This window comes from Carya illinoinensis, chromosome 14, assembly GCF_018687715.1.
Source record: "Carya illinoinensis cultivar Pawnee chromosome 14, C.illinoinensisPawnee_v1, whole genome shotgun sequence".
NCBI lineage: Eukaryota > Viridiplantae > Streptophyta > Magnoliopsida > Fagales > Juglandaceae > Carya > Carya illinoinensis.
The window spans coordinates 28620346-28632218 of NC_056765.1; the positions used below are offsets into that span (position 1 = coordinate 28620346).

The 11873-nt window shown below is 33.6% G+C and overlaps 1 protein-coding gene across 1 annotated transcript; it reads right to left on the reverse strand.

Moving 5' to 3' along the window:
- Positions 1 to 206: 206 nt before the first annotated feature.
- On the reverse strand, positions 207 to 2627 carry LOC122293415 (10 kDa chaperonin, mitochondrial-like). Its single transcript, XM_043101981.1, has 3 exons — positions 2417 to 2627; positions 1408 to 1547; positions 207 to 510 (listed from the first exon to the last, which is right to left on the reverse strand). Exons 1-3 carry the CDS (start codon positions 2519 to 2521, stop codon positions 462 to 464), a joined length of 294 nt encoding a protein of 97 aa, XP_042957915.1. The 5' UTR covers positions 2522 to 2627; the 3' UTR covers positions 207 to 461.
- Positions 2628 to 11873: the final 9246 nt, after the last annotated feature.

The window sequence follows — 11873 nt, forward strand, 5'->3', positions numbered from 1 at the left end:
GATGAGTAGAAAAATTTTATTATTTTAAAAAGAATAAAATTAAAAAAATAATAAATTTGGTGTATGATGTGTGGAGATAATGAGTAGTAAAACTTTTTTTAAAAAAATGAGATTTATTATTAAAATTTTAGTTTTTTTTTTCATATAAATATCTTATTTATTCATTTTTTTAAAAGACTGGGGCCCAATATGAATGGACCAAAATATCAGCAAGTCAAATGGGAAATTCATTATTACTGCAGTCTTAGATGAAACATCACAGAGCTGTCTTCAAATCCTCATTTTGTTTGTTTAAGCCACAGCAATACTGTGGTGTCTAGCTTTATAAGAGTTGCATAATGCAAAAGCACAAAATTCTCAAGTTCCAGGGATAAGAAGGCCTATTTTCTCCATTTATCATGAACTGCCTCATGCTGAGCAGGGACACAAACGTTTGAAACAATGATAGTGAAGTACCATGCTTAGTCATGAAGAGTTCCCAAGATATCCTCATCTCTATACAGATGATACCTGAAACAAAGTCCAGGGAAAATATGTTAGGTATGGTAATGAGAACGGTTTGTCGCTCATATCAAGGAAAACAATTTTTGTGACAAAGGAATGAAGGCGAACATGTTGTGACTGTTATCTTACACCAAAACAAACGCTGGTTTGGATGTTCAATCATATCATCTTATCTCAACATCCAAACATTACTAAAACACAAACACTTTTCAATTTTAAATCTTCAGCTTTTTCATTTAATCATTACCTATTTATTACAATTTTTTCAAACTTCCAAACAAAATAAAAAATATAATTCAACCTTTTCAAATCCCAAAATGAAAATAACATTCTAATAATATTTTAATTTTATAATATTTTTATTCAATTTTGTCTCTTATTTTCTAAAACCCCATAAAACATCTTAACTCAAACCATTTCACTATCATTCATAAACTATTTCACTACTATTAGCAGATTTTTCATCTCATCCCATCCCAAACGATGCCTAAATATGTTGGCTAAAAGGTGGTCGATGGAGGACTGAACTCAAAGGGACAGGAAATATTTCCTTTTCTTTTTCCAAGCCTAACTCATGTATCTGCCAATCAAAAAGCCTAACCCATGTATCAAGGTGGTCGATGGAGGACTGAACTCAAAAGGAACAGGAAATATTTCCTTTTCTTTTTCCAAGCCTAACTCATGTATCTGCCAATCAAAAAGCCTACCCCAAAAACCAAAAAAAAAAAAAAAAAAGTCACGAAAAGAAAGAAAGAAAAAAAAGGCTATGCATCCTCTTCAACACCAACACCCCCACCCCCCCCCCCCCCCCCCCAACCCGCCGCCTTCCCTCAATCCCCTTCTTCCAACACAAAAACCAAACACCTTCCTGAGATAACATTAAAAAAGAAATCTATAGCTTACTCTTTATCACCAAGCTTTACTTCAGTTCCTCCATATTCAGGCAAAAGAACATTGTCTCCTTCCTTTACACTGACAGGAATAAGTTTCCCATCTCTATCACGACCTCCCGGGCCCACAGCAACAACTTTTCCAGAGTTCAGCTGCATTATCAAGCCGTCAAAAAGAGGTGCAAGAGCAATGTAAACCAACGAGAAGAATGAAAAGGACAACAGCAGCAAGAACAACAAATTACAGTGGCTAACAAACAAATAAACATATAAAGGAGTGCCTGCGGCAATCTCAAATCGAAACCAGTTTTTGCTCCAATGTTGAGACGTGAAACTCACTGATTTCATAATTAACACATAAATTGTGTGCAAAATGTAAGTGGTACGAGGAGCCGTTTCAAATTGAATGCGAGCAACGGTCACACCTGTAGCTGCCGTTTCTACTTTCTATCATTCCTCAGAATATAATTCAATCTCAGGTAACATAAAAGGGCTCTCATATACCGATAAAAAAGGGGGGCTCTCATATTCTCAGATATAAAAAACTTCCAATGGCAAAATGTGATAGATGCTCAAATAGATCAAATAAAGCCAGTGAGAAAAGCTCCACACCCAATTAAAGGAACATTGCAAAACGGAAACTTTTGGGTTTAATTGGAAAAGACACCAAAGAAATATCCGAAATTGAAGTTATGTCAAACTAAAATATGAAAGCCAATGTAGAAAGTCCATTTAAATCAAACCCACACCCAGACAGAAGGGAAAGACACCACAAATCAATCCGAAAGAAAAAAGCCTCCCGTCGAGACAAGAAATCAAAACCAGAAAATCCCCAAAAGCCAAACCAAAGATCAAAAGCAACATAGAAGTATAGTCAAAACAAAATTGCAAGGAAAAGACACGAACCCGATTTCAGTTTCAATAATAATAATAAATAAATAAAAAAGACATCCCACAAATACAGAAAAAAGTACCAATTTTCCCAGCATAAGGAAAAAAAAAAAAAAGGAAGAAAAAGTTACCTTGGTGGTTGACTCAGGAAGTAAGATACCGGAGTTGGTCTTTGAAGGAGGAACAATTTTCTCGATGAGAACGCGGTTCAATGAAGGAATCAGACGCTTCGCCATTTGGGGGGGGATTTGAAAAGGGGAATGAGCAGAGAGAGAGTAGAATGGAATGCGAACTAGAAGCTTCTTTCACTTCTCGACTCCTCGTTGCCTAATGTTTGTAGGGTTTAAGAAGGATTTTAAGACCGAAATTCCGCCACTATCATACGCAATTTTAATTCTAAAATTATTTTTTATTTTTTTTTAGTAATTTTGCCTAAATTAATCCCTCAATAAATAATCCGTATATTTAAAATGATTAAATTTAAAATAAATAATAATATTTTATAATTGATTTATCTGTCTGAACTCATTCAATAGATTTCTTTTTTATCTTTTCTTCGTAGATAAATCTTTTATAAAAAGATTAGTTATACGTTGACTTGTCAAGTCTTGATTGAACCAAAAGTAAGTATAAGATTCAACTTAAAAAAATAAAAACTGATTGATTCATTAGGCTGGGGCTGCTATGAGACCTTATGGTCAAATGCAGAAGTTTAGAGCAGCAGTGGATGATTGTGGTCTTAGTGATCTGGGCTTCCGTGGCAACAAGTTTACTTGGAGTAATAACAGGGAAACCAACCAGTTTACCAAAGAAAGATTGGATAGGGGCTTGGGAAATTCACAGTTATCTCTCATGTTCAGTTACATAGATATTTACACTCTTCCTGCTCAATCTTCAGATCACTCTCCCCTTTTTGTTTCCATGTCCAATGATCTCAACAACTGCTTTCAGAAAAGGCATTTGTTTAGATATGAATGCTCTTGGGACAAGAAGGAGGAATGCAAGAAGATTGTTGAAGAAGAATGGAGATCAAAAACAGCAAGGGAAAGCAAACTCCACTCAGTCTTGGGAGGCTTGACACTATGCAGAAAGGCTCTCACTAGATGGAAAAAGATCTGTTATAAAAACAATAAGGAGTTGGTGTTAGAACATTTGCAGGTTATTTCGAGGCTTCAAGAGGAGAATATGGGGCCGTCTGGGGCTGTTATTAAGGAGAAGCAGAAGGCAGTAGATCAATTACTAGCAGAAGATGATCTAAAATGGAAACAAAGAGCCAAACAAAGATGGCTACAAGATGGGGACAGGAACACAAGGTATTTTCACATGTGTGCCAATCAAAGAAGAAAAACTAATAGGATTAGTAAGGTTGAAGGGGAAGATGGCAGTCTCCATACTAATCCTACTCAGGTGTCAGGGCTATTTCAAGCATATTATGAGAAGTTATTTGCATCTTCTCAGCCTGCAGGAATTGGTGTCTGTTTACAAGCCTTGACTCCTAAGGTTACAGAAGAAATAAACACCTTTTTGTGCAAAGATTTTATGGCAGAAGAAGTAAAAGTGGCAGTTTTTCAGATGAACCCACTGAGTTCACCTGGACCAGATGGGTTCAATGCAGGGTTCTACCAAGCACACTGGCAGGTGGTGGGGGAGGATGTGAGTAAAGCAGTGCTCGACTTCTTGAACCTTGGTAGAGGAGATCTACACACCATCAATGATACCTTTATTGTTTTAATTCTCAAAAAGAAAGATCCTTCTAAGGTAACTGACTATAGACCTATTTCTTTTTGCAATGTTATCTATAAAATTATCTCTAAAGTGATTGCAAATAGGTTGAAGAAAGTTTTACCTGCTCTTGTATCTCCAAACCAGAGTGCTTTCATTCCTGGTAGGCTTATTATGGATAATGTGATGGTTGCCTATGAAGCTATGCATTCTATGAACAATAGATTGAAGGGCAAATATGGTTTTATGGCTTTAAAGTTAGATATGAGCAAGGCCTATGATAGGGTGGAGTGGGAGTTTCTGCTTGCTGCACTGTCTAAGATGGGCTTTCATGAGAAATGGTGTGGCCTGATTAGGAAGTGTTTGGAGTCAGTTTCCTTCTCTTTGCTTATGAATGGGTCTCCTCAGCAGAAATTCTCAGCATCTAGAGGTTTGAGACAAGGTGATCCCTTGTCACCTTATCTCTTTATTCTATGTTCTGAGGTTCTGAGTTGTATGCTGTCACAAGCTGAAGTTTCTGGAGCTATAACAGGTGTACCTATTGCTAGAGGTCAGATTTGCATTAATCACTTGTTTTTTGCTGATGACTCATTGTTGTTTTGTAAAGCTTCCTCCTTAGAGTGGAGCAACTTGCTCTATCTATTGGAATGTTATGAGAAGGCTTCTGGTCAAAGGTTGAATAAGGAGAAGACCTCTATTTATTTCAGCAAAAACACCCCTTCTGATACAAAGGAAATGATTCTGAGTATAGCAGGTGTTCGATCATCATGTTCCTATGAGAGGTATTTGGGGCTACCAGCTTTTGTTGGAAGATCTCGATCTAAGGCTTTCTCATCTATCTTGGATAGAGTCAGTAGTAAGATATGCAATTGGAAGAATAAATTCTTGTCTAAAGCTGGAAAAGAAGTGCTGCTAAAAGCAGTCATCCAGGCCTTACCTACTTATTGTATGGGGGTTTTTAAACTTCCTAAAGGTTTGCTTGGTAAGATTAACAACATGATGAGACAATTCTGGTGGGGCCAACAGGAAGGTGAAAGGAAGATTAATTGGATTTCTTGGAGGCAAATGGGCAAGTCTAAATCAGAGGGGGGGCTTGGTTATAGGGATTTTGAAAGTTTTAATATAGCCTTGCTAGCTAAACAATGCTGGAGATTACTCCAATCTCCAAATTCTTTAGTTGGTCAGGTTTATAAACATAAATATTTCCTTAACTGTTCTTTGTTTGATGCCAAGGTAGGTTCTTCTCCCTCTTTCATATGGAGGAGCCTGTGTGAAGCTAGAAAGCTGGTGTATGAAGGGTCCTTATGGAGGATAGGGGATGGTGCTCAGGTGTGCATTTGGAAGGATCGGTGGATTCCTCAACCTGACTCTTTCAAGATTCAAAGTAGGCCTACTACTGTAGACCTGAATGAGAAAGTGGCAAGTCTTATTGACCCAGTGACAAAGGGCTGGAATTACTCCCTGATTAGGAGTTGGTTTTCTGCAAGAGAAGTGGACCTCATAACCCAACTACCTGTTAGCACTTATGGGTGTCCTGATATGCTAGTATGGAGATGCAACCAGAATGGCCTCTTTACAGTAAGGAGTGCCTATTACCTACAAATGGAGTTACTTGAAAAGGCTAAAGGACAATGTTCAACTGCAGGGTCTGAAAGTCAGTTGTGGCTATCTCTATGGAATCTCAATGTGCCTAGATCAGTCCTCATTTTCATGTGGAGAGCTTGTTTGGAATCTCTTCCAACCAAGCTCAATCTGTATAAACGCAGGGTGGTGGACTCTCCTATGTGTCCTATCTGTCTATCAGAAGAAGAATCAAGTCTACATGCCATCTGGTCTTGTTTGGCTGCACGAGATGTCTGGTGTCAAGGTTTCAAAAAGCTGCAGAAGGCTGTCTTCGATGTCTGTGACTTTAAAGGGCTACTAAAGGCTTGGTTTTCTCAGTTTGGACAAGATCAAGTGGAGGTAATAGCAGTTATTGCACACAAGATTTGGCAGAGGAGGAATAGACTTCTGTTTGAAGAGGAGTTTACTCATCCTTCTGAGTTGATGCGTCTCAGTTTGCAGGCAGTGAAGGATTTCCAAGAAGCTGCTGTTACAGCAGAGTCCCATCTACCAGTTCCTTCATCCTGCACCAGTAGCTGGATAGCTCCACCTGAAGGGTTCTATAAGGTGAATTGGGACAGTGCTTTATGCAAAAACACCAACATGGTGGGCATTGGCATTATTGTTAGGGACCATGGTAAGCATGTAATTGCAGCCAAAAGGATGAGAAGAATGTTCACACAGGATCCACTAATTGCAGAAGCCTATGGGGCATGTCAAGCTGTGAGATTTGCTCAAGAGATTGGCCTAAGGAAGATTATTTTGGAAGGAGATTCTTTAGTTGTGATCAATGGCATTAATCAGACTGAAGTCAGTTGTAGTAAAACAAGACCTATCATCTGGGATATCAGAAACTTGTTGGCTCGGATGGAAGTTTGGGAGGCTGTTCATACCAAGAGAGCAGCCAATTCGGTTGCTGACTGTTTAGCTAAGAATGCACTAAGGGCAAATGAGGATATAATTGATTTAGAGTTTTGTCCACCATGTATTCATTCTCTTGATTAAATTTATTAATGAAATGATTCTTTCCTTCAAAAAAAAAAAAAAAAAAAAGGAGGGGTTTGGATAATGGGTTAAAATAAAATAAGTTGAGACGAAAGTTAAAAATTAAATAAAATATCATTTGAATATTATTTTATAATATTATTATTATTATTATTTTTAAATTTGAAAAAGTTAAGTTTTTTCTTAAATTTTGTATGAGAATTTGAAAAAGTTTTGATGATTAGATAAGAAATGATGAATTAAGATCAACTTTAAATTCAAACAGGTCCTTAATGTGTAAATCATTTTAGTAAGAATATGGCAAAGTAATTCTCTAAAAAAAAGAAAAGAATGAACAACAAATATGATGCTATTATTTTTGAGTTTTGCTACGTATAGTACTCCACTAATGTAATTGATCAAAATAATTATTTTATATTATTGTTAAAAAAAGTAATACAGTTAATCATATCAGTAGAGTGTACAAAGAATACGCAAAAATAACTAAACATAAAATTTTTATATTTTTTAAGTTTCTTCAAATGAAAAAACTTTAATATGATCAGCAATTATCAAGTTTGATAAACAAAGAATTCATTGTTATACCTTGAATGGGTATGAAATGAAATTATAAAACAGTTTTGTCCTTCCCCATATATGATGGGGTTTTTTTTTTTTTTTTTTTTTTTTTCAAATTTAGGGGATTGATGTAATTTGATTATGCATTGTATTCATTGAAAGAGAAATGAGAGGGAGGATTTTAAATTGATGAAAAATGAGGGGGAAATTAGGGGCTTATTTATATAGAGAAAACAAAAAATATTTAGGTAATTAATGGCCTGGCTGCATTATAAGGTTGTCTTCATCCATAAGACCTCTAAATAAGAATGGGCTGGCCTGGTTGGGCTTGAATTTTGAACTTCTGGAATTTTGGCCTACTAATTCATTTGATTAAAATTACCTCCCATTAACAATATACACTCTTCATACCATATATAATTTTCAAAATACAAAGAAATTTCACATTGTTAAATATTTAATCATTAATCCAAAAAATATAGGACTATAAATTATATACTAATTTGTAAACATTTAATCCTTAAGATCGTAACATTCCACCATACTTCCGAATCTAACATTCACAACGGTCTTTCTATTGAGTCATTGACATTGGCCTAATAGTAGTTATTTTCCTTTTTGATGGTTTTGCTCATATATTCGTAGTTCACTACTTAATATCATGTACATACATAGTACTAAAGTATTTTAGTCCAATCTATATATAGGTCGATCCCTCAATGACTTGAACTTGTGGCATAGTAGTGTATATAGCTCTAATACCGCTTATTATATACTCAACCATTAATCCAAAAGTCCCATGATTATTAGATGCTAATAATTTAGGTCTGATTTGGTTAGCCAATTCATATGAAAACATCTTATATGGAGTTGTACCGTATAGTAGTTTTGGCTCTCCAAACACAATATTTCATCTCTTAAGTTTTGAAAACATTTACTTAAATGAACAGTAAATAAATAGTAAAGGTTGACATGAATAGTGTGTGAACAGTACATAAACATTACAAAACAGTACATGAACAGTGCATAACTTGAGTACTCTATAAATACCATAGGACCCACACATTTTTCAAATTTTAAAAAATAAAAAAGGTCTCATCTCATCTCAGCATCCAAACACACATTTTTTTTACAAATTATCTCATTTCATCTTAACTCAAAAATTTCATTACTATTCAAAAAATCTTATCTCATCTCATCTAAACTACATAACCAAACGAGATCTTAATTAAACCTTTAACCTTCATGATTATAACACGTCATATAATAAATAACATCGATAATATTAGATAATTTGAAGTTATAAATTCTGAAACACTTGATAATTATTCTCTAATCCTTTCTTCTATTTCTTCTATATCTAATCTATTACAATTATACAAAAAACAAATGTCACATGCATTCAGATTACTTTACATTTAAAGAGATGAAATTAATTTAAGTATTCTCAACATACTCACTCCATTACTATTTATTATTTTATTATTACTTTTTAAATATTTTTTATTACTATTTAATATTCTATTATTATTTTTTTATTACTATTATTTCATTATTGTTCACAACACTTTTCAATATTTCTAATTATCCAAACCCAACTCTAAGCAAAACATAATGTTTTCGTGTCTAATAAAGTGTTAAACTTTACAAACAAAAGTCAAAGATGTAACTTTCATTATTATTAACAACATTTCTTACTTTATAAAACCCAACCATAGTCCATAAGCAAAACTTAAATGTTTTCGTGTCTAATAAAGTATCAAACTTTACAACCAAAAGTCAAAGATGTAACTTCAAGGTGATGGTCTCAATTGAATCCAATGCTGCAACTTTTCGGTCAAACATAAATCATTTGTAAAACTAGCCCCTCCCTCTAGCCTTTACATATTTTTGTTTTTTTATTAGTTCTTTTCTAACAAATAAGGATGAGAGATTTGCCTCAAGCCCAGGAGAGTTATGTGATAGGCTAGGTATCGAAATCCCTATAAAACGTAATGATTTGCACAAGTCTTGTGTAAAAGCTTTGCACAAAAGCTCTTTGTAAGAGAAGTAGACTTCACCGCAAAAAGAATTGAATTCCACCACGAAAGAAAGAGTATTTTCCTTATTATCTGAAGTTTTGTACAAAACTTGTACAATTAAAAACTTATTCATGTCATTGTTTTTTGTGTTATATATATATATATATATTACATATATATATTTGTTGAAGGAAAATACGAGGGATGTTTATAGAGTTGCTCTACAGCCCTCGACTCAGGACCCAAATTTAAGCCTGATAAGTGTAAAAAAAACAAAAAAATAAATAAATTATTTGTTTTTTCATGTATTTTTAAAATATTCTTAAATATTTTAAAAAAGTTTACAATATTAATAAAAAATACTTACTTAATTATTAAATAAAAAATAATAATCTGACAAAATGCTCGAGACTGATTATGGAGATGCAAAGCATTTCTCATGTTTATATCAATCTGACTAATACTGCAGGTATTATGTGTTTTGGAAACTGTCCACTTCACAAGAAAACAACAACCTAATTCAAATATATATATATAAAGTAATTCAAATATATATTATAAGTACTGTTCTGTAGACACCCAAACATTAAACACACATACCAATGACCATAAAACGAATAAAAAAAAAAAAAAAACAATAATACTCATAGTCGTTACACCAGCTCTAATATTAATGGAAAAAAATCAACAATATCATATATATATATATATATATAAAATACTTTCTTGTTTTTTAGCTGCAAAACTGTAAACAAGAACTTCAATTTTATCTGCAAATACTGCAATAATATTTGTGGCATTGCTTACGCGCGTACGTACATAATTCCTGTGGATGGTAAAGCAGAAACTAACGTCTCAACCATCAGATATAATCAAAAGAAAATAATCAAAATTTTGAAGAGAAAAGAAAGGAAAAAGCGAAGAAGATGGAAAATATTATAGCCTGAAGTAGCAGTGAATTAAGAAATAAATAGAGAATCGAGCTGCTTGCTTTATGTATGATCTAGCTAGAGCTAGCTACTTATCGATTATGTAAAGGATTTGGGCCAGTAAAGACTTTCCTCTTTTCATCTCCAAAAACATGAGCATGATCTCCTGCATCTTCATGATCTTTATCTCTTGACCCAATGCTACCATTAATGGATTCGACATCAATACTACTCACTTTAGAGGCAGCAGACCCAGCTTTAGCTTTGAAGGTTGCAAATGTTGCAGACACATGATCAGCTGCAGAAGATGTCGATATTTGTAGGAGAAACAGAAACAGAACCAGGAGTAGAAGAGAGAAGCAAGCTAACTCTTTTCTAAATATAAGACCCATGATCTGCTTCAAGCTGCTCATGATCAAGACCCAGATCATGCATGGATCGAAACTTCCAGCGCCAAACCCTAGGAAGTGTATATATATATATATATATATAAAGAAACAAACAACTTTCTTGTCTGATTCTCTGAATCTAGCTAGCTGAAAAGGCCACTAAAAGAGAGAACTCGATCTTAAAAGAAGGCCCTCCTCGATCGGTGTTGTTTGGGACACAAGAAAAAAGAGGGATCTGATGATGCTTTTCTTGATCTTCTCTTTCTCTGTCCTTCCCTCTCAAGTTGCTTGGGGGATATGTATATAATGCTTTTGGATTTGTGGTTCTGTTTGGCCGATGGGAATGACCTCGGAGTCTGAGCTCTGAAACTGAGAATAGTCAATGAAGGCGATAGTCAAAACACCACCTAGGTTTTGGTGCCCGAATGCAAATGCAAATATATCTTTTGCAGAAGGTGTTGGGAATCTTGGATGGATGCTGCAGATTTCAAATATTTTTATTTTATTTTTTCAAAACTAGGTTTGCTTGGGAAGAACCTCTATGAACCAGAGAGAGAGATAGCATGCAGCAGTTTTTGGAGTGGTTGATGATATATAATAGGCTTGTTTTTATGTAGCAGACGGAAACAGATCAGTTCTGAGTATTCTATCTATCTATCTATCTCATATTACCCATCGACCTATATAAAGATAAAATAAGATGATTTTAAATAAAAGTTAAATAAAATATTATTTTTTAATATTATTATTATTATTTTAAAATTAAAAAAATTGAATTGAGATTTTAAAAAGTTAAATTATTTATTATATTTTATATAAAAATTTAAAAAGATTGTAATAATAAAAAAAGATAAGATGAGATAATTTATGAATCCAAACTAGAATGACCTAAATATTAATATTCGGGTTTTAACTTTTTCCTTTGCTTAAGATTATTAATTTCTTCAAAAAAAGGGAAAAAAATTAAATTATTTACATTTATCTTAGTATTTCCGTCATTGGACTATACATAGGATGTCAAATTCTATTTTTGTGAATTTATTTTTATGTAATTTTTTTGTAACTGAAATATTTTCGTTATATTAAATATAATAGTACGTAAAGTTAAGGTTTGAACTCAAAACCTATATTTTGATAACATGTCAAATCATTACTTATCTCTAAAAACTTCATAGAAACATAAAAAACAAACATACATGTCCTATAAAAAATATATATAAAACAAGTAAAAATAGATCACATGCATTTTTATCTGTAAAAGACATGCATGGATATTATATATACTTCCAAGAAATTGTAGGGTTCCAAACTGATCCATAAAAAAATAAAAAAACTAATTGAATCTGTTCATAGATTTGAGCT

Coding starts and splice junctions, on each gene's coding strand:
- LOC122293415 (XM_043101981.1), bottom strand. CDS start 2,521: ATGGCGAAGCGTCTGATTCCTTCATTGAACCGCGTTCTCATCGAGAAA. Junction 1,548..2,416: donor TTCCTGAGTCAACCACCAAG/GTAACTTTTTCT, acceptor TTGATAATGCAG/CTGAACTCTGGAAAAGTTGT. Junction 511..1,407: donor GTAAAGCTTGGTGATAAAGA/GTAAGCTATAGA, acceptor ACTTTGTTTCAG/GTATCATCTGTATAGAGATG.